At 48.7% G+C, this 26,189-nt stretch overlaps 1 protein-coding gene across 1 annotated transcript; it reads left to right on the top strand.

Annotated features, from left to right (window-relative positions):
* Positions 1 to 13,721: 13,721 nt before the first annotated feature.
* Positions 13,722 to 24,987, top strand: CD300E (CD300e molecule). Its single transcript, XM_069543991.1, has 4 exons — positions 13,722 to 14,118; positions 19,738 to 20,085; positions 20,454 to 20,565; positions 21,653 to 24,987. The coding sequence occupies exons 1-4, from the start codon at positions 14,079 to 14,081 to the stop codon at positions 21,966 to 21,968; spliced, it is 816 nt and encodes a 271-aa protein (XP_069400092.1). The 5' UTR covers positions 13,722 to 14,078; the 3' UTR covers positions 21,969 to 24,987.
* Positions 24,988 to 26,189: the final 1,202 nt, after the last annotated feature.

The following is a 26,189-nucleotide window of genomic DNA, read 5'->3' on the forward strand; positions in this document are numbered from 1 at the left end:
TGTCTAACTGTGCGACCCCATGGACTGTAGCCCGCCAGGCTCCTCTGTCCAGGGGGTTTTCCAGGCGAGAATCCTGGAGTGAGTTGCCAACTCCTCCTCCAGGGGATCTTCCCAACCAGGGACTGAACCCAGGTCCCCTGCATTGAAGGGCAGATTCCTAACCAGTGCACCACCGGAGAAGTCCCTTGGGGGCAGTATTCTTAAGCTGCTATGTCTTCTCTAGACTGTACAACTCATCAGGCTGGCTGTTGGAAAACTCTCATTTTCCAGCAGGTGGCGCTACCGCTCAAGTTTGTTTTTCCTTCCCCGCAGAGCCCAGCCTGTTTCCCAAGGGCCCTCCCTCCCTGTCTCCCGGGGCTCGGGGGGTGCTCTCTGCAGAGTAGAGGAAGAGTGGGTTTAACCCTCAGTGAGCTGGGCGTGCCTGGGGGCCCCAGGGGGCGATTGATCCTCCGGTGACGTTTTCCCAGTGGCTGTTGGGCACCCTTCCTGCCGGGCTCCTGAGCGCAGCCAGTAGGGACCACATCCCTCAGGTGCCCTCTGACGCCTCGTTTGCAGCGCCTCCCTCCCCCGAGTCACACGGTGGTCTCGCCTCAGTACTTTGGATTCTGCAGGAGAGAAACAGGATCCTCCAGCATCATCTTGCACAACTGTCTTCCCTCCTCGCTCAGTGGCTCAGCAGTGTCTGACCCTTAGTGACCCCATGGACTGTAGCCCCCCAGGCTCCTCTGTCCAAGGGGTCCTCCAGGCAAGAATACTGGAGTGGGTTGCCATTTCCTTCTCCAGTGCATTTTTGGTCCAGCGCAGTGCTGGCATCTGCCCCGGGAAGCCTGGGCTTCTTCAGAGACTCTTGTACGGGGGTGTCTGCCCAGGTCAGGCTTCACCAGGCTTTCCCCAGCTGTGGCTGAGCAGGGCTGGGACCAGTCCCGTGGCTTCGGCTGGTTCCACAGGCTCTCGCAAGATCTGTCTGCCTGTTACTCAATGCATAGGTGATTGAGACCCCACCCGGGTCCGTTGGTGTATGGTGCTGGATCCCATAACTCCCACAGAGGCACCTTTGCTTGTGGATGCTGACTTTTAGTTCCTGAAAGGGGGGTTAAAAAGGAGGGATGTATTTTGCCACTGTGATGCTTGCTCCTTGGAAGAAAAGCTATGACCAACCTAGACAGCATATTGAAAAGCAGAGACATTACTTTGCCAACAAAGGTCTGTCTAGTCAAAGCTGTGGGTTTTCAGCAGTCATGTATGGATGTGAGAGTTGGACTATAAAAAAAGCTGAGTGACAAATAATTGAATGCTTTTGAACTGTGGTGTTTCAAATTTCAAATTCTAAAAGATGATGCTGTGAAAGTGCTGCACTCAATATGTCAGCAAATTTGGAAAACTCAGCAGTGGCCACAGGACTGGAAAAGGTCAGTTTTCATTCCAATCCCAAAGAAAGGTAAGGCCAAAGAATGCTCAAACTACTGCACAGTTGCACTCATCTCACATGCTAGTAAGTAATGCTCAAAATTCACCAAGCCAGGCTTCAGCAGTACGTGAAGCATGAACTTCCAGATGTTCAAGCTGGTTTTAGAAAAGGCAGAGGAACCAGAGATCAAATTCCCAACATCTGCTGGATCATCAAAAAAGCAAGAGAGTTCCAGAAAAACATCTATTTCTGCTTTATTGACTATGCCAAAACCTTTGACTGTGTGGATCACAATAAACTGTGGGAAGTTCTGAAAGAGATGGGAATACCAGACCACCTGACCTGCCTCTTGAGAAACCTATATGCAGGTCAGGAAGCAACAATTAGAACTGGACGTGGAACAACAGACTGGTTCCAAATAGGAAAAGGAGTATGTCAAGGCTGTATATTGTTACCCTGCTTATTTAACTTATATGCAGAGTACATCATGAGAAACGCTGGGCTGGAAGAAGCACAAGCTGGAATCAAGATTGCCTGGAGAAATATCAATAACCTCAGATATGCAGAAGACTCCACCCTTATGGCAGAAAGTGAAGAAGAACTAAAGACCCTTTTGATGAAAGTGAAAGAGGAGAGTGAAAAAGTTGGCTTAAAACTCAACATTCAGAAAATTAAGATCATGGCATCTGGTCCCATCACTTCATGGGAAATAGATGGGGAAACAATGGCTGACTTGATTTTTGGGGCTCCAAAATCACTGCAGATGGTGATTGCAGCCATGAAATTAAAAGACGCTTGGTCCTTGGGAGGAAAGTTATGACCAACCCAGACAGCATATTAAAAAGCTGAGACATTACTTTACCAACAAAGGTCAAGGCTATGGTTTTTCCAATAGTTATGTATGGATGTGAGAGTTGGACTATAAAGAAAGCTGAGCACCAAAGAATTGATGCTTTTGAACTGTGGTGTTGGAGAAGACTCTTGAGAATCCCTTGGACTGCAAGGAGATCCAACCAGTCCATTCTAAAGGAGATCAGTCCTGGGTGTTCATTGGAGGGACTGATGTTGAAGCTGAAACTCCAATACTTTGGCCACCTGATGGGGAGAGCTGACTCATTTGAAAAGACCCTGATGCTGGGAAAGATTGAGGGCAGGAGGAGAAGGGGACTACAGAGGATGAGATGGTTGGATGGCATCACTGACTCAATGGACATGAGTTTGGGTGGACTCTAGGAGTTGGTATGGACAGGGAGGCCTGGTGTACTGCGGTTCATGGGGTCACAAAGAGTCGGACACGACTGAGCGACTGAACTGAACTGTGGTGTTGGAGAAGACTTTTGAGAGTCCCTTGGACAGCAAGGAGATGTAACCAATCCATCCTAAAGGAAATCAGTCCTGAATATCATTGGAAAGACTGATGCTAAAGCTGAAATTCCAGTACTTTGGCCACATGATGTGAAGAACTGACTCATTCAAAAAGACCCTGATGCTGGGAAAGATTGAAGGCAGGAGGAGAAGGGGACGACAGAGGATGAGATGGTTGGATGGTATCACTGACTCAATGGACATGAGTTTGGGTGAAGTTGGGGAGTTGGTGATGGACAGAGAAGCCTGGCGTGTTGCAGTCCATGGGGTTGGAAAGAGCCAGACATGACTGAGCAACTGAACTTACTGAGAAAGGAGGGATGTGTTTTGCCACTGTGATGCTTTAGCCTGTTTCTTTTCTTTCTTGTGAGTATTTTATTTAATTTTTAATTCAGTAAAGTCCTTGTCTTTAGTACTTGTCTGCCAAACACTTACTGGTTTTCATTTGTAATTTTGCCTTATGTATTATATCAACCTGTAATTTTTCTTTTCTAAAAAAATAAAGTTTTTTTCTTTTTAATTGGAGGAGAATTGTTTTACAGTATTGCATTGGTTTCTACATTATTCAACATGAATCAGTCATAGGCATACATATGTCCCCTCCCTCTGGAATTTCCCTCCCACCTGCTACCCCATCCCACCCCTCTAGGTTGTCACAGAGCACCGGGTTTGAGCTTGTGAGTCATACAGCAAACGCCCATCAGCTATCTGTTTTACACACGGTAATGTATATGTTTCAATGTTACTCTCGTTTTTCATTCCACCTTCTTCCTTCACCGTGTCCACAAGTTTGTTCTCTATGCTTGTGTCTCCTTAAAAAAAAAAAATATATATATATATATATATATACATATATTCGGCTATCCCGAGTCTTAGTTACAGCATGCAGGAACTTTAGTTATAGCACGTAGGATCTAGTTCCTGTCCAAGGGTCAAACCCTGGCCCCTAGCCCTGGGAGCTCCGAGTCTTGACCACTGAACCATGAGGGAAGTCCCAGCTCGTTTCTTTTTCGCACTGAATAACCTTCCTTGGTGGGATGTAGCACAGTTTGCTTGGCCAGTCACCAAACATCTCAGAAGGACACGTTTGGAAGGACAGCTCGGTTGCCTCAAGATTTGACAGTTGTGAATAAAGCCTTCAGGAGCATCTGTGTCCAGGGCTCTCTCTGCTGACACTCCGAGGAGACCCTCCCATGAGCACTTGGGCCCTCGGCACATGGATTTTCTCTCCATGGCCGCAGTACTGCTGGGGTTTCCAGGCTGTGAGCACAGGAGGAGGTCACACTGCTGTTTCCTCTAGTGCTTGTCTGCCAGACACTTACAGGTTTTCTGTTCAGTTTCTTCCTTAAAAAAAAAAAAAGCAGCAGAATAAACAATGGCTGTGATTGTGAATGAAAGCCGCAGTGATGAGACAGACAAAAAAGCAGAAGTAGGAGAGTGTAATCCTTACTCTCTGCTGGGTGGGCCCAGATAGAGTTGAGAATGGCGGGGTTGTGTCGAGGTTTGTTCTGGAGACCAAATGACCAGTCTGAACGCTGCTTGATGAAAACAAGAATCGGTTATCCAGAATGAGTATTGTCGGCAGTCACCTATGTTGAGCTGATCCAGATTGCTGTTTTGTTTTGTTTTGTTTTTTAATTGTGTTATGCTTCTTTCAAACTGTGGTGCTGGAGAAGATTCTCGGGAGTCCCTTGGACAGCAAGGAGATCCAACCAATCAGTCCTAAAAGACATCAACCCTGAATATTCATTGGAAGTTCTGATGCTAAAGCTGAAGCTCTAAAACTTTGACCACCTGATGTGAAGAGCCGACTCCTTGGAAAAGACTCTAATGGTGGGAAAGACTGAGGGCGGAAGGAGAAGGGGGCGACAGAGGATGAGATAGTTGGATGGCATCACTGACTCAATGGACATGTGTTTGAGCCAACTCTGGGAAATGGTGAAGGACAGGGAAGCCTGGCGTGCTGCTGTCTATGGGGCCTCAAAGAGTCAGACACGACTGAGCAACTGAACGACAACAATGCTCTCAGAGACAGGCTGTAGTCGCTATTGGAAAGACCCTAACACACTGTGGCACATTGTAACATTGTTACACATTACTTCCGGCAACTATTTATTCCTTCCTTTCTTTCCTGATTGTTAGACATGTGTTTCCTGCCAACTCCAGCCTCCTGGCCCAGAGACGCACATGGTTTCTGGAATCTGGTGGCTGGCATTTTAATCCCGACTCTGCCAAGCATTAATTAGCATTACAACTCAGGCAGACACCTACCCTTTTTTTTTCTTCTTCCTGGGGATTGAGGCTCTGCCCAGGGAAGTTCCCTGGGGTGCCCTTGGCCGCAGACACACAGGAGATGAACACGAGGGTGACTCCAGGATGGACTGTGAAGGTCCCTGGTCAGAAATGTGTATAAAGAGCCAATGCAGTATGGCACCCGGAAGGGGTGGGAGAGTCTCCATCCGTCAGGAGGTTCAACCAGCAGCTTCCGGGATGAATCTCAGAACTTTGAATTTCAGATGAGAAAGCAGCTGAAGGAGATGTTGCTCAGCTCAAATGTTATCTAATAGAAATACTCAAGAGACGGTGTTTGGGTGGGTGCAAGGGGTGGGTGTGGAGTTAGAAGATAAAAAACAAAACTACAATAAAAAATGAACAGGGCACATGTGGGGACCTAAAGGTCACAAGCTCAGGTTATGATTTTTTTTAATGTGCTTTTTTAAAAGTTTTTTTTTTAATGTGGACCATTTTATCATCTTTATTGAATTTGTTCTTTTTTTTTTTTTTAATGTGTTGGTTTTTTGGCCACCAAGCACGTGGGATTGAGCCTGGTGGATTGAACCTCGGCATTGAACCTGTACTCCCTGCTCTGAAAGGCGAAGTCTTAACCACCGGACCTCCAGGGAAGGCCCATTTCCTGTTCTTTTTTAAAAAAAATTGTGGTGAGATATACATATTAATACCATAAAACTGGCCAGTTAAACCGTTTCAAAGTGCACGGTTCAGTGGCGTTGAGTATATACTCACTTCTTTGCCCAACCATCCACCCAGTTTTCACTGCGGTTTTCACTTGTGTCTCTCTGAAAACGGATGCAGCTGAATACCTTTTCATGTGTGCGTTAGCTCTTCACGTATCTTCCTCAGTGAAGTTTCCGTTCAAATAAATCCTAGGCTTATTTGAAAACTTGAGTTGCTCCCCCTTTTTACTGCTGATTTATAAGAGTTCTTTATATATTCTAGACGCCCGGTGCTCAGATGTCCACGGTGCGCTGCAGGCATTTTCCCGCAGTCTCTGTCCTGCCGTTTCATTTTCTACACTGTGTTTTTGATGAACAGAAAATACTCATTTTAATTTTTTCCCCCTGATGCTGGGAGCGGCTGATGGCAGGAGGAGAAGGAGCGAGAGACAGAGGATGAGACAGAGGATGAGACAGAGGATGAGTCATCTTTCATGGACAGAGGATGAGATGGTTGGATGCCATCCTCGACACGATGGACATGAGTCTGAGTGAACTCCAGGAGGTAGTGAAGGACAGGGAGGCCTGGCGTGCTGCGGTCCATGGGGTCGCAGAGAGCTGGACATGACTTAGTGAGTGAACAGCAGAAGACTAGGTCCTGGGACACAGCCTCTCAGAGAGCGCTGAGGACCTGCTCAGGAGAGGTGAGGGGGCACCTGAGGATATATGTGATTTTGGTGAAGAGAAGAGAAGCTTCTCTTCCGGATTCTTAGCCTCTTCCATGTGGTGGCTTCCCCCAAATGCACATGTTCTGGGCGGTTCTGGCGGGTATGGGTTGGGCAGTGGTGAGAGGCCCAGATGGCACCTCTCCTGTCTCCTGTGTCCCTTGGAGCCTTCAACACCCGGCTCGGGGGAGCAGGGGGCCAGCAGGACTGGGGATTAGGCTGTGATTCCTTGGGGAAAAGAATCTGCCTACTTCCTGGCCACCCAGCCCTCTGTCTCCTCTACAAGCACATCTCCTGCTCCCTCCCCTGGCTTTCCCCAACCATCCCAAAGGACACCAAACGGAACTGGGACTTGTGAGCCTGATGAGATGATGCCTGGTTTCAGGGCCTGTCTGGGCTTCCGTCTTCTTATCTGTAACCTGGGGATGATGGTACCCATCTGAGCTTTAGAAATAACTGGACTTCCCTGGTGGCTCAAGAATCCACCTGCAATGCGGGAGACCTGGATTCGATCCCTGAGTGGGGAAGATCCCCTGGAGCAGGAAATGGCAACCCACTCCAGTAGTCTTGCCTGGAGAATTTCATGGACAGAGGAGCCTGGTGGCTACAGTCCTTGGAGTCTCAAAGAGTCGGACATGACTGAGCAGACATGCACGCATGTCTTAGAAATAATCTGGGCAAAGCCCCTGGCACTGGGCTCGAGGCAGGACAGCAGCTGCTGTAACTAGGAACCCTGTTTGGCCTCCTCCAACGGCTGCACCTCCACTTACTGCTCCCCTGAGATGCTCTTGGTCTTTTCCAGAAACTCCGGCTCACATTGCCCTATGGCCAGCTTCCCACTCAGCTTTCCACCAGAACATTTGATTTTCCACATACAGAGTCCTGCCCAGGAAGAAGGGCCCACACCCCCGTCCATGTTTGAGCAGAACCCACTAACCCAGGCACCCTTTTCTTACCTGGAATCTTCGAAGGAAGTGAGAGGTGTCTTTGGTGATACGACCTCTGAGACCTGGCTCTTTAATGTTTATTAATTTAAAAAAATGATATGTCTTCTTCCAAGAATTAACTTTAGCATTTTCAATAAATATAACCATACTAATAATGATTTAGACATAACTTCTAAAGCTTAACTGACTTGTTTTCCACTGTTATTTCCTTTATATCGTTTCTTCCTCAAACTAAAATTATTTGGGTTCATTTCTTGGTTGGGTGGAGTGCTTTGAATTATTTTTTCTGTTTCTTTCTTTTAAAGACTACAAATGGATAATGTACATGTGGAGTCCTTGTATTTCAAAACCATGTTTTTTGTTTTTTTTTTTCTCTATAAAGTGCAGCATTCTTGGGCATTGATTTTCTCTCTCAAAATCCATGGAGATTGCTCCATTACATATATATGTATATTTAATTGTATATATATATATATGTAATCATATATGTCCATTTAAATGTAATGTATATCATGCTTAGAGAAGGCTGTGTAAAACATATATGTGCAGTTTGCAGAATAATTTTAGAGCAATGTTTATTTATGCTTTTGGCTGTGCCTTGTGGCATGCGGGATCTTAGTTCTCCAAACAGGCGTCGAACGTGTGCTCCCTACTGTGGAATCGCAGAGTCCTGACCCCTGGGCCACCAGGGAAGCCTTAAAGTGATGTTCCTATAACTCGAAGGAGGTGAAGAAGAAGAAGAAGCTTACTGGTCACTTGCCTGTCCGCCCTGCGGTCCGCTCCTCGGCCTTCATCTCGCTGTCTACCCGCCCGTCTGTCATCTCCTGGCACACCTTATGTTACTGCCCTTCACAGTTAGTGTGGGTTTTTAATAAGCTGAAGGTTCAGCATCACATTTTGGTCATTCACAGCCGAGCGGCACAGGGAAAGCGTCCTCCTTTTGAGAAGGACACGCCCCTTAGCCCCCAGCCTCTCCAGCTGTTGGTCTCCTCTTTGCTCATTCACTCTGCAGTGCTTTTCATCGGTCTTCCCAGCAGTCTATAGAGATGCTCTTGACCGGTCCAAAGGCACCATCTCCGTCCGCGTCTTCCTTGGCTTCTCAGCAACATCTGGCTTCGTTGATCACTTTTCCCTGGCGGAAACTGGCTCCTTTCCTAGGTTTCAGACTCTCCTGGTTTACCTCCTGCTTCGCTTTCCTCCTCCCTTACTTTACTTTATCACTTTCTCCCCTTCTTGATTTAGAAGATATTTCCAAGCCTGGCAGCTCAGCTCTTGGACCTCTCCACTGGTCCTTTGCGTACCTCACACAGTCTCACGGTTTGAAGTACCAGTAACTACTGTGGTCTTCCAAATGGGTGTCTCGCACCCGGCTCCCTCACTGCATATTCAGGTCCCCTCTTAACATCTCCACCTGACGTCTAATGGATGTTGGGAGCTTACTACATCCTTGTGGGGTTCTAAATCCATCCGCACTGTCAAAGCCCTTCTCCCATCTTAGGAAGCGTCACCAGTTTTATGGGCTGAGTTGTGTCCCCTGAAAACTTACATTAAAGTCCTACCCCCCGGACTTCCTTGGTGGTCCAGTGGTTAAGAATCTGCCTGCCAGTGCAGTGGACACGGGTTTGGTCCCTGGTCCAGAAAGATCCTTCATGCTGTGGAGCAACTAAGCCTGCCAGCCACAGCTACTTGTGCTCCACAGCAAGAGAAGCCACTGCAATGAGAGGCTCATACGCTATAGTGAAGAGGAGCCCCTGCTCGCTGCAACTAGAGAAAGCCCCTGGGCAGCAGCAAAGACCTCGCACAGCCAAAAAAATAAATAAAGAAGAAGAAATAAGTCCTAACTCCCAGTGACTCAGAATGTGACTGTATTTGGTGACCAGGTCTTTAAAGAAGTAAGTTTAAATGGGGGCATTGTTGTGGGTCCTAACCCAGTACCTGGCGTCTTTATAAGAAGAAACTCCGTCACAGACACATGCTAGTTCGTCACAAATCCTGATGCTTCTGCTTCCCGGAAGCCCCCGGGACCGTAGGCTTGGGTGCATCACTGCGTCAGGCCGCCGCCACTGCCCTCCCGGGTGACAGCAGAGCCGGGCTCCTCCCTGCTTCTCCTTTTCCCGCATCTGCACAGTGGAGTGGTTGTTTTAATACACAAACCAGAGCCCACCCTGCCCCGGACCTTGCGGAGGTTTCCCACGGCTGTCACCGAACATTCCAGCCCTTTACCGCGCTCGGCAAGGCCCCCTCTCAGACCCTTGCGTCTCTCTTCCCCACGGTGTGCCAGGCTCTCCTGGTTTCCTTCCTGTTCTTTGAATTCATCCAGTGATTTCTCATCTCAGGCCCTTCGCGTCTGCTCTTCCCTCGGCCTGGAATGCTTCTCTCTTAGCCCCGGCCCCGCCGACACTCTGGGCTGGGTACCTCCTGGTGGTGGGGCCGTCCCGCGCACTGCTGTGAACGCAGCATCCTTGACCCCTGCCCACTAGATGACGGTAACACGTCCCCCACCCCGACTGGACAACCACCACTGTCTCCAGGCTTTGCCAAATGTCCCCTAGGGGCAAAAATCCCTCCGCTGAAAGCCATAGCTCTTTATTTTTCGTTTAGTTTTAAATTGTATTTTGGTTGCTGTGAGCGGGCTTTCTCTGGGTGTGGAGCGCGGGGGCGGGGTGCCCTTGGCGGAGGTGCACGGGCTTCAAGGGGCGGTGGCAGAGCTGCTGATTTTGAGGAAGCAAAGCCCCGACTCGAGTCTGGCTTGGTTCCTGCTCGGCTCTACAGCTCTGGACACCCAGCTCGGGACCTGCCCCTTCGCTACACACAGTGCTGTTTCCTGTTCTAGGGCCAAGCAGGTGTGTTGCCTTAAAGGTCCGGGAGCGAAGAAAATGCAAACAGAACATGAAATCTGGTGCAGTGGGTCCGGGCACCTTCAGCCTCTATTGGACTGGAGGTGTAGCGTCCACTCTGAGTCCAGCTTTTATTCCTGATTGCAGACTACCACACTTTCTTTGATCTATCTTTCCAAAGACACTGCATTGACATAGTCCGGATCTCCTGGTTTTTTGCCCCAGGCCGTTTCTGATTGTCTTGGGAACAGTCAGCAAGTGCGTGGGCAGTGTTCATACCTGCCGCTGACTTGGTGTTCCAAAGTCCATGCTTTCATGATCCCAGTCATACTCTTCTGGGTCTGGCCTTGGGGTTTGTAACAAGGCTCCTATTCTAAGAAAAACATGAAGAATAATCATAACACAGTTTCTTAACGTATGCTGTTCTTCCAAGTACTGTTCCTGTGAAATTTCTCAAGGCTGTGAAAGCACGTCATTAGGAAGTCTCACTCCACAGGTGGACGTCCCCTCTGCCCGGGGGACACTCACCCTGAGTTCCCAGAGCCCACCCTGTCCTTGACTTTGCCCCTTCTCCTCCTTGGATGTCCAGGCTCCTTGTCCCCTACCTGCCTGACCCCCTGCTCCTCTCCTCATCCACAGGCGTCAGCTTCTCTGGGTAATTCCTGCAGGACACAGTAGTCTCCTTCCTGCAGACAGAGGGGCCTGGAGGGGACCAGCTCCTCCCGCTCTGTGCCTGGGAAATAGAGTCCTTTCTCCACTCTTGGCAGAAATACACTCTAAATCTCCATAAACTGGCCTATTTAGGAGCTTTCTAAAGCATTAAATATACACAGCATTTTTTGCATGAAATATATTAAGGAGACTACTTTTAACATTCAACATGTTTAATTATATGCTCAGTCGCTTCAGTCGTGTCCGACTCTTTGCAACCCTACGGACTGTAGCCTGCCAGTCTCCTCTGTCCATGAGATTCTCCAGGCAAGAATACTGGGGTGGGTTGCCCTGCCCTCCTTCCAGGGATCTTCCCAACCCAGGGATGGGACCTGTGTCTCCTGCATTGCAGGTGGATTCTTTACCCTCTGAGCCACCAGGGAAGTCCCAAGCATATTTTACATCTCATTATATGTTCTCTCTTTTGATTACTTGCAATTAGTCTATCTGTATCAGAAGTAAACTTCAAGCTAGTTAGAGTGGTTTTTTCCATTGGCCAATTTCTCTCTTCTATCAAAGAGGGTGTCTCCTGGGCTCAGGGCAGCTTGGAACAGCAGCACTTATGACGAACACAAAAGCAGGAAGTGAAAGGTCAGGAGCGGGAGCCCCAGAGAGTGGAGGAGGAAAGGCGGGATGCTGCTGGTGCTGGTGGTGGGCGAGCGAGGGAGAAGGGCTAGACTTTGGTTGTGTTGAGTTGGAGAAGCCAGTGGAATCAGGATGGAGCCGTCCCAAGGTCATGGGGCTCAGCTGGGCCCTTGGGGCGAGGGGCTGGAGACACCGGGCAGGAATGCCAGGTGTGACTAGAGCCGCTTAGGGGGCCAGGGGCTGTCCATGGGTGAAGCCCACCTGCTTCTTCCAGAGCCACATGGGGCTGTACCAAGTGAATGGAACCCAGAAGAGAGTGCCCACATCTTGGGCCATCAAAGAAAGACGGTGGGGGCCAGGAAGAGGCACCCAGGTCTCTAACTGGCCTGGACTGAGCTGGGCTGGACTTGGCCTGAGGTCACTTTCTAGGTTGTTTGGACCCTGAAAAACCATCGCACCACCTAACGTAGCTCCTGTTACCCACGCGCTGACTATCCCAAGGGTGTTCTGCTCTCAGAGTCCTGCTTCTATAATTGCGGGTAGGAATGACCGCTAGGCACACGTGGGGAGGGTTGCATCCTAAGAGCAGAGGACGGCAAGCTCTTTCTGTCAGGACCAGGCAGCACGCTTCTTAGACTTTGTGGACCCGTGGTCTCTGCCACAACCACGGCACTCTGCTGTTGGAGCCGGAAAGCCACATAGAGAACGTGTAAGTCAAGCAGGGTACCTGTGTTCCCACACAACTCATGTATGCAGGCTAAAATTTGACTTCCATGAGATTTTCACATGTCATGAAATATTTTTGCTTTTGATCTTCCCCCTAGCTCTTTGTAAATGTCAAACTGTCCTTAGCTCATGGGCTGTGCAAAAAAAGGGGAGGGCTGGGGGTGTGGCTGTGGGTTTGTGTTCATCTCTTACAACCTTACAAGCCTCATTGATTGCCAGGGTGCTTTTATATTTGTTTCTTATTTGGGGTGGTGGTGTTGCACTGTGTGGCTTGTGGGGTCTTAGTTCCCTGACAGTTCCCAGGAATTGAACCTGGGCCCTCAGCAGTAAAACCATGGGGTCCTAACCACCAGATCGCTGGGGAGTTTATCTATATTACTTTACTTGCCATGTCATGAGAAACTGTGACTTTGAAGCTCATATTTGTATGTGGTGCAACTTAGGTCCCCGTTTCTATGGGAGACTCTTTAATACGTGGCTGTAAGGGGTCAGGATGGTGTCATGATTCCATGAGGCTTCCCTTCACTCTGATTTGAGGCTGTAGGGTCTCTTTACGGATGCCAGCTTTTGGCAGGGAGCTCCAGCTCCTGCCTAATATAGACCTGAGACATCGGCTCCTGGCCCTGAGTGGCTGTTTCTTCATTTACTTGGATATTTATCGATTTATCTGGCTGCGTCTGTCTTAGCTGTGGCATGTGGTCGAACCCAGACCCCCTGCACTGGGAAAGTGGAGTCTTAGCTACTGGACCTCCCGGTCCCGAGTGGCTGTTTAAATGCCCCTCTCACCTCCTAAAAGAGAACTATCCATTTCTAATGGTTTCCATTAGCTGTTCGGTATCATGTCCCACTCCTGGTCTTGGCTTTCAATTCCCTTTCCATTTCTGGCACTTGGGGATGTTCTTTGGATGATTTTGACCTCAGTTATATATTACAACTTTCAGAGTTGTGTTTTATACAGAATTCCTATTTGGGTCTAGGAGGAAGTCTCTGTATTGACTCATCTACCATAGTGGGTGCGCTTTCTTATTGGATTTTAGTGAAATGTGACCACATTAGTCATATTTTATATATATTTTAAGCCATCAGCACTTGATTTTGCTTACTTGGATTTCCTTTACTTTATAAACAACTCCAGGATCATATTGAGGAATTAAAAAAAGAAAGCAGACGAAAACAACAGAAAAGCAAGACTGAAGGGACTGGAAATTTGTTTGATCCTCTTGGTGGATCAAATAACATGAGAACCATAGCCTCCCTCCAGCTGTTATCAGTGTTGAAGAAATGACACAGGAGAAGGGACTTCCCTGATGGCCCAGTGGCTAAGGCTCTGCACTCCCGGTGCAGGGGGCTCCGGATCGATCCCTGGTCGGGGAACTAAGATCCCACGTGTGATGTGGTGTGTCCAGAAACAAAACAAAACAAAGCAACAGCAATAGCAAAAGTAGGCAGCCAGAGAGGAGGGAAGACAGAGAAAGGCAAGGGGCAAGGGGGCTCCTCTGTTGCTTTACATCTCGGGATTGAGATCATGAAGGCTCAAGGTGTGAGCCAAACCTTATATTGTCACTAAATGGACAAAAAAATGGGTAGATTTCTCTCGTTGATTTGTCTGTTCTCTGAAGTGTCTCTTGCCACCCTTCCCCTTTTTCTAAGTAAGGCTTCAAATTAGGAAGTAGCTAAGAGATTATAAGGGAAGTAAATGAGCAAGTAACACACAGGAATGTTGAACAAGTGGAAGGTGGGTGACCCGGGCTCTGTTGTCGACACCTAGACTTCAGCTGGGACCTGGATCCTCTGGGGCCACCTGCCAGGGAGATAGGACCATGTGGCTGCCCTCAGCTCTTCTCCTTCTCTGCCTCCCAGGTGAGTGGGGCTGGGGCCTTTGGGAACTTGGTATTGCAGAGGGCAGGATCGTGGAAGGGTATAGAAGGTCTGTCCTGGGTTCAAGCCAGAGGCAGAGCATCAGCAGAAATGGGAGGGACACATCAATTCATCTGTCTGTATATCCTTTTATACATTTAAACATTCATCTTATGGTCCTACACACACTTGTTGAGCACCATCTGTGTGCCTCCATGCACTTATTGAGCACCAACTGTGTGCCAGGACTGTTCTGAATGCGGTAGTTCAGAGCAATTTCTGCACTCAGGAACTCGTGGTTGGATGAAGGTGTCAAGTTACTATGCTACTGCGTGAAACTAGGGCTTCCCTGCTAGCTCAGACAGTAAAGAATCTGCCTGTAATGCAGGAGGTGTGAATTCGATCCCTGGGTTAGGAAGATTCCCCCGGAGAAGGGAATGGCAACCTACTCCAGTATTCTTTTTAATTTTTTTTAAAAAGAACTTATTTATGGCTGCACTGGGTCTTTGTCACTTTCTTTAGTTGCGGCGAGCAGGGGCTACTCTGCTGTGGTGTGGCTTCTCGTTGCAGTGGCTTCTCGTTCCAGAGCCCAGGCTCGAGGTGTGCAGCCTCAGTACTTGCCCTGCACCATGTAGGACCTTGCCTGCCCAGGGACTGAATCCACGTCCCCTGTCTTAGCAGGCAGATTCTTAGCCACTGGCCCACCAGGGGAGTCCCCTGCTCCAGTATTCTTGCCTGGAGTATTCCCTGTACTGAGGAGCCAGGAGGGCTACAGTCAGTGGGGTCTCAAAGAGTCAGACATGTGTAGGACTTGCTATAGAAGAGGTTCACTCATATGGTGATGAGTGTGCACACAGGACCCCCAGTTCTGCTCCTGGAAGGATACAGGTCTCCCTAACGCATCACTGGGAGTTAGTCTGGAAGGATGAATGAGTGAGCTGAGTGGAAAATCGGAGTAGCTGATGCCAAAGCGTGGAGATGCTAGAGACCAGAGAAAGCTCAGGAAGGAGCAGCCGCTCTGTTTGGTCAGGGCTCCATTGAAGGGGGTACGAAAGATTTATCAGGAGGGATGAACGAAGAGTCTAGAAGGGCAACCTCAGCTTCTACGTTAACTCTCTCCTGGGAGAGCATGATCAAATTGTTCCTCAAAGGTTGAAATTTCAGAAGAGAAAATCTTTAAGGAGACATTCAAAGTGCATGAGAGCACAGTTTTAACATTAATTTTTACTGGGGCAGAGCTGATTCACAGTGATGCATCAGCTTTTGCAGTACAGTCTATGAGTCAGCCATACGTACACATATACCCCCCTTTTTTGGGTTTCCTTCCCATTTAGGTTGCCGTGGAGCACTGAATAGAGTTCCTTGAGCTATACAGGAGGGTCTCACATCTACTTTATACATAGTAACGTGTGTATGACCACGGAGCACTGAATAGAGTTCCTTGAGCCATTACAGTAGGTTCTCGCATCTACTTCATACATAGTAATGTGTGTATGACTGTCTCACTCTCCCAATCCGTCCCATCCGCCCCCCTTTCCACCCTTGCTGTCTGCATGTTTGTTCCCTACATCTGCGGCTCTGCTTTGCAAATAAGATCGTCTATACCATTTTTTTCTAGATTCCACATATGTGCGTTAATATATGATATTTGTAAGTTTAAGATAAAAATTAGAGGGTTTTCTTCATGCTTTTAGAGTAATTTTTTTGTTAGGTTCCCTCACAAAATGTAGAGCCTGCCCAATGTAGACAGATTCTTCTGGAAAAGTGGGTAGAAAAGGGAGAGATTTTAAGGATCTATTTAAAGGATCTATATCTATCTACTATATGTATAGAATACATTACACATTATAACTAAGTCACTTTGTTGTACAGCCTGAAACTAATGCAACATTGTTTATCAACTATACTCCAAAATAAAAAGTTTTTTAAAAAAAAAGTAAAAAAGGAAAAAGAAACCAGTCATGGGCTAGAGTATTCACACCTTGGAAATTGGCAAACGCTACAAATCAGGCTTCTCCCCTAGGGAGTTGGTTTACCAGCATTATCAGTGCTTGTTTAAATCTTCTTGCTTAAATCTAATAAAATGTTTAAGTGCCCCAGCCTGGGTGCAGCTAAACTGAAGATGGAAACTTCTTCCCACCCTTTCTGAGGAACTGGCTGAACTTTCCAGACCCACAGCCTCATTTTTCCATCTTAAGAACATTTGCAGCTGATGTTTCCCATGGGCTAAGATCGGAACTTTGAAGTCACTTGTAAAGATTTAAATTTCAGTTCTTCTTTTTCATCCCAGCTCCCTCCTCCACCCTGTGCACCCGTCTGGGGTTACAAACATGGTATGGAGAAAATGTGATTACTTTAAATTTATGGAGGGCACCCAAGAGGGTTGTCAGGGATATAAAGAAAGATGGCAAGGGCGATTCCAGAGCAAAGAGAAAAAGAATGGAGACGGAGGAAGTGAATTCCGGTATAAAATGAGCAAGAAAAGAACTTATATTTATTAAGCTCTTTACAACCCTGCAACACTTTCAAACTTATGGTACAATTTAGCCCTCTGAGCATCTTTTCAAAAACTTGTATTGGATTGCAGTTGATTTACAATGCTGTGTACAGCATTCAGGTGTATAGCGAAGTGGATCAGTCATGCGGGTATAAGTCAAAGTCGCTCAGTTGTGTGTGACTCTTTGCGACCCCATGGACTGTAGCCCACCAGGCTTCTTTGTGGAATTCTCTAAGTGAGAATATTGGAGCGGGTAGCCATTCCCTTCTCCAAGGAGCCTTCCCAACCTAGGGATCAAGCCTGCGTCTCTTGCTTTGCAGGCTGCTTCCCTGCTGGTCGGCAGTAAAGAATCTGCCTGCAACACATTCACGTGTATCCACCCTTTTTAAGGTCCTTTTCCATGTGGGCCATTACAGAGTACAGAGTAGAGTTCCCCGTGCTATACAGTAGGTTCTTGTTAGTTACCTATTTTACATACAGTAGTCTGTATATTTCAATCCCCACCTCCCAATTTATCCTTTCCCCCACTTTCCCCCTGATAACCATCACACTGCTTCCTACCTCTGTGACTCTCTATACCATGTTTTAGATCCCACAGATGAGCAATACCATATGATGCTTGTCTTTGTCTGACTGGCTTCACTCAGTATGACAAACTCTAGATCCGTCCATGTTGCTGCAAATGGCATTATTTCATCCTTTTTTATGGATGAGTAACACTCCATTGTGTATGTACTACATCTTCATCCATTCCCCTGTTGATGGACGTTTAGGTTGCTTCCAGGTCTTGGCTGTTGTAAATACTTCTGTAGTGAACGCTGGGGGTGTGTGTATCTTTTTGAATTATGGCTTCCTCTGGACATATGCCCAGCAGTGGGATGGCTGTGTCACATGGTAGCTCTATTTTTAGTTTTTTAAGGAACCTTCCTGCCTTCCCCTCTGAGTAACTTCATGATGCAGGGCAGTTAGTATCATTCCCACTTCACAGATAAAACCTTGAAGGGATTAGTGACATATCCAGTAAGTGAAAGAACTGAAAATTAAATCCAGATGAGCCTCCTCCCCAGGGCTCTTTCCAACGCCCACGGGGTATCTAGAACAAAGCAAAGCCTGTGATATTCACAAAACTGCTCAAGGTGCGTCCTGCAGATTGCTCTGCTGACCACCTAGTGTTTCCATTATGAACTCATTGCTCTCCAACTTGAGCTCCTGTAAGCAACCAGCAAACACTTTCTTTAAAAAAGGCACACATGAATTTATACGGTCCCATGTAAGACCTGCTAATCTTGCATCCAGGCACTTTCTAGCAGGACAGAGGAGAGTACTCTCTTGGAATCAGTAGAATCTTCTTTTCTTTTTCTTAACTTCTGGTGTCCAGAATGGGTTGGTCTTGCCTGGATGCCTTCTCATCATTCGTCCATACAAGGCCCTCTTTTATGTTAAAGTGAAGTCGCTCAGTCGTGTCCGACTCTTTGTGACCCCATGGACTGTAGCCTACCAGGCTCCTCCGTCCATGGGATTTTCCAGGCAATAGTACTGGAGTGGGTTGCCATTTCCTTCTCCAGGGGATCTTCCCAGCCCAGGGATCAAACCCGGGTCTCCTGCATTGCAGGCAGACGCTTTACCCTCTGAGCCATCAGGGAAGTCCTTCTTTTATGTTAATCATACATAATTTAGCAAACCTCTGTGAGCTCACTGGCCAACCCAAGAATTGGGATGCTACCTATAACTTAGACCTACCAGCTCCTTCCCAATCCATTCTGGCTTCCTCATTCAAACACCAGTAACTTGGTATCACTTGTCAACATATTTCATGGACACTTTTGATATATTTGTGGGTTAGGTAGAAAATTGGGCTGAGCTATTTTAATCCACCTTCTAAATCTGAGGGTCTGTGATGAGAGCCAGAGATTTATTTTTTCTCCCTTGAGAACATGTGGAGAGCAGAGTAGACAAGAAGTCATAGTCTTTAAACAATGTGTTGGCTTTGTCAGGCTGTGGCTGTGGCACATGAGGCCTTTGGCTGCCAGGTGGTCTTTTGTTGTGCGTCATGGACTCCCTAGTTGCAGTGTGAGGGTTCGTCTATGCTAAGGCTGAAGCACTGGGATATTAGCTCCCTGACCGAGGATCAAACCCACGTCCCCTGCATTACAAGGCGGATTCTTAACCAGTGGACCACCAGGGAAATCCCAAGAAGTTATACTCTTAAAGAAATAGTTTGAATTACAAAACACCCAGGATGCAGAAATCTTACTTCAAAGGGAAGTGTTTTAGTTACACGCCCAAACCTCATGCCTGGCAAAGGTTGGAGGGTTAAGGACAGGGCAGGATATTAAAAAGCATGGATGGACCTAGAGAGTGTCACACTGAGTGAAGTCAGTCAGAGAAGGAGAAACCTTGCATGACATCCCTTACATGTGGAATCTAAAAAGAAATGATGCAAAGGGACTCACAAAATAGAAAGAGACTCACAGGCTTCGAGAACAAACTTATGGTTGCCGGGGGGACGGATGGGAGGAGAGGGTACTTGAGGAGTTTGGGATGGACATGTACACACTGCTGTATTTAAAATGGAGAACCAACAAGGACCTACTGTGTAGCACAGGGGACTCTGCTCAATGTTATGGGGCAGCCTGGATGGGAGGGGAGTTTGGGGGAGAATGGATACACGTGTATTTACAGTTGAGTCCCTTTCCTGTTCACCTCAAACAAATTGTTCCTGTTCACCCATCATGATGTTGTTAATCGGCTATATCCCAATAGGAAATTAAAAGTTTAAATTAAAACAAAACAAGCAAACAACAAAAAAGAACAGGGCAGGACTGCCAGCCCTCTCTACTCCCACCTCCAACCGTGGCCCGACTCCCCTTGTTCCCAGGGACAGGGTGCCCGTGCAGCCAGGCAGCGTGTCTGGGCTCGCCGGGCACGGGTCTGAGCTGGCTCTGCTGACCGCCGTCTCCAGACCCTCTGGCTTAGGTCTTAAATCAAGGTGTCTCTCCAGGTCCCCGTTCCTGAGCCTGGAATGGTCCACGTCTCCCTGGTAACTTTCCCCTTGGGCTTCAAGAAAACAGCTGCTGGTGGGGCCTCTTGGGACGGAGTCCTGGGATCTGACTTGTGTTTTCCAGGCTGTTTGTCACTGATGGGCCCTGGCTTTGTGGCGGGCACCACGGGGAGCTCTCTGCGGGTCCGGTGTCAGTATGAGAAGGCATACAAGGGGCATAACAAATATTGGTGCCGAGGAAAGTATGGCAGAGTGTGTCGCAAGATTGTGGAGACTGAAGGAGAAGAGAAAGAAAAGAGGAATGGCCGTGTGTCCATCAGAGACCACGCGGATAACCTGACCTTCACAGTGACCATGGAGAACCTCAACATGAATGACGCTGGATCCTACTGGTGTCGAATTCAGACCATCTGGATCCTGGACGTGCTGTCCTGGGACCCCTCGGCCCAGGTTGAGGTGTCTGTTTTCCCAGGTAAGAGCTCCCTTTGGTCCAGCAGCAGAGCTTATGGGAAAAGAGTGGGCTTGTGGACAAAGATGGGGGACAAGGATGAACAGTGTCCTGCGTCTTGTCCTCTGTCTCAGCAGTGCTGGGAGGAGCCTAGGGTGTGCTCAGGGAGAAAGGCAGCTGACCCTTCAGCTTTGGCATGGGCTGGGGGGCATAGGTACCCCACACAGGGCACCATCCTTGCCCTTACAGAGAGGCAGAGACCCCTGAACACACTGACTCGCTTTGGTAGAAAGTGGTGGTCACTGGATGATTCTGTGTGACGTCAGAGCCATATGGGTGCTTAGTGTGGGACTGGGGAAAGAGTGATGCCTGAGCCATGCTTTGATCTCCAGCACCAAGCACCACCCCAGGGAGCACCGCCTGTCTGGCTGTACCGGACACCCTCCAGACAGTGAGTGATGGACAGAACCTCAGCACCAAGGAGATGTTGGCCCACTGCCTGGGGTAAGGGCCTGGGAGACCGTTGGGGAGGAGGGTCAGCAGCCTCAGGGGCCCTCGGCTCAGGCCTGGGGCGGGGCCTGGCAGCACACCGTGACCTTTGTACCTCACCCTTTGCTGGGTTTCCCTCCAGCTCTGGTTCTGATGTTTATATTCTCCAAAGCTGCATGCAGAGTGGAAAACAGCACCCGTTCTGTGAACCCTCTCCCCTGAGGGGCAGCTGCAGGGACACAGATGGAGGGTAGTTTCAGGTGGACTTGAAGCCCCTCCTCCCATCCCCACCCTCCCTGTCTCCCTTCTCACCGGGCTGTGGATGCAGAGGGCTGATTCCACGGTCCCTAACCCAGGCTCTCATCTAAAGTTCTTTGCTCTACCAGAGATTCTGCTTCCAGGAGCTGCCTGTGGGGGTCTGTGGGAGGTGTGCTAGTTCCAGGCTGACATTTAGGTCTGTCTCCTTCTTCCAAAGATACCCAGAAGGGCTGTGATGCTACTGTCAGACCCTGAAGGGAATGAGGGGGCGAGGGCTTTAAAGTGTGGGTGAGGACTGGTTTCAAGAAGTCAGCTGATAACGGGGAAAACTATGTGTGCAGGAAAGGGATGGAGAAGATGAGTTTGGACGCACACTTCTGAAAGTGGGCACTGCCCAGTCCCTCTCCTCCTTCCGTTCCCTCCCCTCCCCTTAAGGAGAGTCCCAAGAGCAGTTCCTGAGGCAGGAATGATGACAGGAGTCCCAGAAAGGGGCTGCCCTGACTTGGGTCTTCTGGGTTTGTTCCTGAGTTATCTAGGAACTTCCCTGGTGGCTCAGATGGTAAAGCGTCTGCCTACAATCCGAGACCCAGGTTCGATCCCTGGGTCAGGAAGATCCCCTGGAGAAGGAAATGGCAACCCGCTCCAATACTCTTGCCTGGAAAATCCCATGGATGGAGAAGCCTGGTGGGCTACAGTCCATGGGGTTGCAAACAGCTGGAGACAACTGAGTGACTTCACTTTATCTAGGCTATAGTGTCGGGGCGCAGGGAGAAGTGGGGTGGGAAGGGACCTGGGACCTCCTCCAGAGGAGGCAGCTCATTTCCAGTCACCGTGTCTCCCACAGGTCCCGGCTCAGCAATATCCACTTCCTGCTCCTGGTCTTCCTGAAGCTGCCCCTGTTCCTGGGCATGGTCGGGGCTGTCCTCTGGGTGAACAGACCTCAGAGGCACCCTGGAGGAAGGGAGAGACAGCTTGACCCTGGAAGTCCACCGTGCAGTGTGCCGTTCCCAGGAATGCCCTGTCCAGGAATACAGCTCTTCAGACTGGACAAGAGAGACCTTCAGATTCTGGGCTCCAGGGCAGGGGGACAGCAGTTGCTAGATTCTGGAAGGACTCAGGTCTTCTGGGGGCACTGGTCCAGGGAGGGTCCCGGATCTTAGAAGACACTCTTTCTGAGTCCTTGGGTGAGAAAGGGCTCAGCCACCCCTGCCCCTGCTTGGGGGTTCTCTTTTCTCCTCCCCAGATATCCTGATTCCTGGGCTTCGCACCCACCTCGCAAGGGCAAGAATTCTCTGGAAGTTGTGTGCTCAGAGGCCTGACATTTTACTCTTCCCCTTGGCACAAAAGCTTCTTGGTTCAGCACTGCCAGGGAAACGACCACATCCTCCCTGCAGACAAGAGACTCCCTGAGGACACACCCCTCCCAGCTTCAGTCCTGGGCTCACAGGGCTCCATCTGCTCCTCTGGGACAATTCCAAGGGAGTTTAGTCCTGACAGAGTTTGCTTATGCAGCTGTCCTGTGAGCTAAGGGTTATTTCCTCTTTTCCAACGCCTCTTGGGCTTCAAACCTTCTTGTGTCCTTGTGACCGATGTGTGACTTGGCTGAGTGCATCTCTGTCTGGCTCAGCCACGACTGAACAGCTTCGAGTTAAACTTCTGGGGCTGTTTGGAGCAGTAATGGTAGAAGGAGGCAGTGGATACCTCTAATGTCACTCCGGGAATTCCCTAACTTGGAGAGTCTCCCATGCACAGAGTCGATGAAGAGTCCAGGTTTATCCAGTTTAGGAGAAGTCTGGTTGAGATCATCCATCAACAATTAACCATTTTTGCAGAAGAGGCAGACATAGCTTCAAACACAGGGTAGAGGACACAGAGGAAAGGAGATGCTTCACCATGCTGGGATCGTACGATGCCACCATAACCACAGGCACCCTTAGCCCAGGGGAGTGCTCAGTTGCTTCTTGGATGCGTATCCATTACTCCCTCCCTGAAGTATTCATGCAAGAGTCACCCAGCCTGTCAACATTTCCGCTCACCTTTCTGCATCCAGAGTGACCCTTTTCCTCTGAGAGCTCCTCTGAGCACTGAGTTCTCAGGCAGGGCTGCTGTTCTCTGAACCTGAGCTCTGATGTGCCTCCCATAAGGGTGTGTACATTCATGGCATCCCAGGGAGAGCTGGGGCTGGCCCCAGACTCGGCTGAAGGAAAACCTCATTCTAAAGAGGCACATACTAATCATGACTGTAAAATATACACAGGGTGGTATAGGAAGCATAATAATAGGCAAGAGAAGAGCTTGCAATGCACCTCATAAGGAAGATAAACTCACAAGTCAGTAGAGTACAGGCACGGCTGGCAAGCACCATGGGACAGTCGCAGGCGAGATGCTCCATGATGTCAGAGGGGGAAATATTATGTCACACTGGCTGGGTCAGTGGGAGGAGGTGATATTTGAGATTGACCTTAAAGGAAGTATATACTTCCAGTCGAGTGGGGTGGTAAGGTGGGGTTGGGGAGCCGGGGGAAGGAACATATTCAGAGCAACAGCGGAAGTGAAAACAGGGAGGCAGAAAATACTCATTGTAATAGTCAGGCAGAGAAGACCAATCAGCAGAGTGTGAGGTTCACGTACAGTTTCCCATGGTGGAGGTGTGTTTAAGATTCTGGTGGGATGAAGTTGTGGCAGTGCAGTTTTAACTGAAAAACCTAGGAAGACCCAGTTTTAAGACCTTAGTTTTAAGGTGGGGGTGTGCTGAAGGGGTTTGGACTCCAACGTCTACTCAGGCTTTGACTGAGACACTTGGATGAATTTGAGCAGATCAACATGGAGTCATGGATGTGTTTTAGGAAGGTTTACCCAGCTGATGAATAGGATAGTCTGATAGGAAGAGTCCGGGAGTACAGAGATGTCAAGCCTGAAAGACCAGAAGGATAGGTCATCATTGAGAGAAATAGCGAAGTTGGGAGCAGGCTAGGGGGATAAAGAGCTTGGTTTTCTCTATGAGACTGGGATTACCAGGCATAGAGGAATAGTCAGAAGCTAGAGATGTGGGTTAGCAGAGTACTCATGCTGGAGTGAAGATGTGTGGGGTGGTAAACTGGAGCCCAGGGACAGGGGGAATCATCAAGGGAAGAATTCAGGACCAAGGACAGAGTCCTTGAAGCACCTGCAGTTAGGAGGGACTGGGGGCTTCCCAGGAAGTGCTTAGGGGTAAAGAACCTCCTTGCCAATGCAGGAGACAGTAAGAGATGCAGATTAGATCCCCGGGTCAGAGAAGATCCCCTGAGGAAGGGCATGGCAACCCACTGCAGTATTTTTGCCTGGAGAATCCCGTGGACAGGGGAGCCTGGTGGGCTAAAATCCATACGGTTGCAAAGAGTTGAACATCACTGAACTGACTGAGCATGCACGCACGAAAGACAATAAACAAGCAATTGCATAGATCAATATTGGGAAAACAGACGTTCTTACCATGTTGAGTCTTCCATCCACAAATGAGGTGTATCTCTCAATTAATTTAAATATTCTTTGACCCCTGTCATCAGGATTTTGCAACTTTTAGCACACAGATGCTAGGCAGTTTCCATTAGATTTTTACCAGGTGTTTCTTCTTTGGGGGGAAGCAGTTCTGAATAGTGTTTTATTTTCTACCAAGTTGTTGCTATTATCTAGAAATATGACCCTTTTGTGTGTGTATTGATCTTGTATCCTGCGATCTGGTTGAACTCATTTATTGGTTGAGCAGTTTGTTTGTTTTTTTGGTAGATTCCATGGGATTTTCTACATAGACAATTATGTCATCTGAGAAAAGGAACACTTTTATGCTTCCTTTCCAATCTTTAAGTTTTAGTGGTGTCCTGGAGGCCTGGGGAGCCCAGGGAAGGTTTAAAACACTCTGATGCCATGTAGAGGATGTGACATTGTGGGTCCACTGCTTTCAGCCATTGCTACTTTTAAAAGAGAAGCTGGGGGACTTCCCTGGGGGACTTCCCTGGGGTCCAGTGGTTGAGACTCCATGCTTCCAAAGCAAGGGGTGTGGGTTCGATCCCTGGTCAGGGAATTAAGATCCCAAAGGCTGCATGGCATGGCAAATAAAGAGAGAGAAGCTGGAGATGAAATCCCTCATGTTTACATACGGGCAAGAGATTCCATTAATAAAATACCATGATCAAAATGAAACATGTCTGTAAATCCATGCAAGTTATGGATACAGTCTGTGACTTCTGAGCAAAGCAGAGAATTTCAGAACCCTGTGTATCTGCCTGGTATTTATGCCTGGGGCCATATGGTGCCCTCAGCAGGCTTGGGAACTGACCTTCTCAAGAGCACAGATGGATCTATGGGGAGGGTGGGTGAGCCAGACACATGCTGGTCCGGGGCAGATTCAACTCTGCTACCTGGCTCTGTGACTGGGCACCCAGGGCCCTCACCCTTCACATCTCCTTGTTCTTATATGTGATGCGAAGGTGCTGGATCAAGACGTGTGTGTGGCAGCTTTAAAGTGTGACTTCAAAGTTCCTTGACGCTCCTCCTATCAAAGGTTGGGGCTTACTTCCCCTCCTTGAGTTTGGGTGAACTAGGACTGCCTCAGTCTCAGACTGGAGCAATGTTTCTCAATGCTTTTCCCATTATCATCCTCCTAAAGATCCCCTGGGGAAGGAAGTGGCAACCCACTCCAGTATCCTCGCCTGGGAAATCCCATGGACAGAGGAGCGTGGCAGGCTACAGTCCCTGGGGTTGCAAAGAGTCGGACACAACTGAGCTACTAAACCACCAGCACAACCGTCACTCACAGTTTGCATCTACATGTAGGGAGTCTGACTGTGACCTCCGTGAGGGGATAAAAAGGGGTCTTCCAGGTCTCTCCCCTCTGTTTGCCGCCGACTCACCACTGCCAGATATATTCTAACTCTGTGTTTGCTTTAGGGTCACTTCACACCCTCTGGAATATATGGGTCATCCTCTCACACATGAAAAATGAAACTAGTGTCCCAACGAAACAGTCTCAGAGGAGCACAGGAAATCCATAGATTTTAATAGGAAACGTACAGCACGAATGTACAGCTCACAAACACACGAGCTGGGCTCTGGACCAACCCCGTCTTCAATGATCTGTGTCCAGGCCGCTCTTCCTCTAGGAGGAACGGATGCAGCAGAAGGTGGGCTTGGTGGACCCCTGGACACCTGGCCCATGGTGGGGGGTCTTTGCCCATCTAGACACCCTTTAAAGCTTTTTTAAAAATGATTTTTGTGTGTTTAATTTTGGCCGTACGCGGTCTCTGTTGCTGGGTGTGGGCTTTCTCTAGTTGTGGCGAGCAAGGGGGCTGCTCTCCATTGCAGCGCACGGGCTTCTCATTGCAGTGGCTTGTCTTGCTGTGAGG

This window comes from Ovis canadensis, chromosome 11 (genome assembly GCF_042477335.2).
Source record: "Ovis canadensis isolate MfBH-ARS-UI-01 breed Bighorn chromosome 11, ARS-UI_OviCan_v2, whole genome shotgun sequence".
Lineage (NCBI taxonomy): Eukaryota > Metazoa > Chordata > Mammalia > Artiodactyla > Bovidae > Ovis > Ovis canadensis.

Excerpts from the sequence above, each read along its gene's own strand:
- CD300E (XM_069543991.1), top strand. The coding sequence starts at position 14,079 with ATGTGGCTGCCCTCAGCTCTTCTCCTTCTCTGCCTCCCAG. Across the intron at positions 14,119-19,737 it reads TCTCCTTCTCTGCCTCCCAG|GCTGTTTGTCACTGATGGGC; the intron begins GTGAGTGGGGCT and ends TGTGTTTTCCAG. Across the intron at positions 20,566-21,652 it reads ATGTTGGCCCACTGCCTGGG|GTCCCGGCTCAGCAATATCC; the intron begins GTAAGGGCCTGG and ends TGTCTCCCACAG.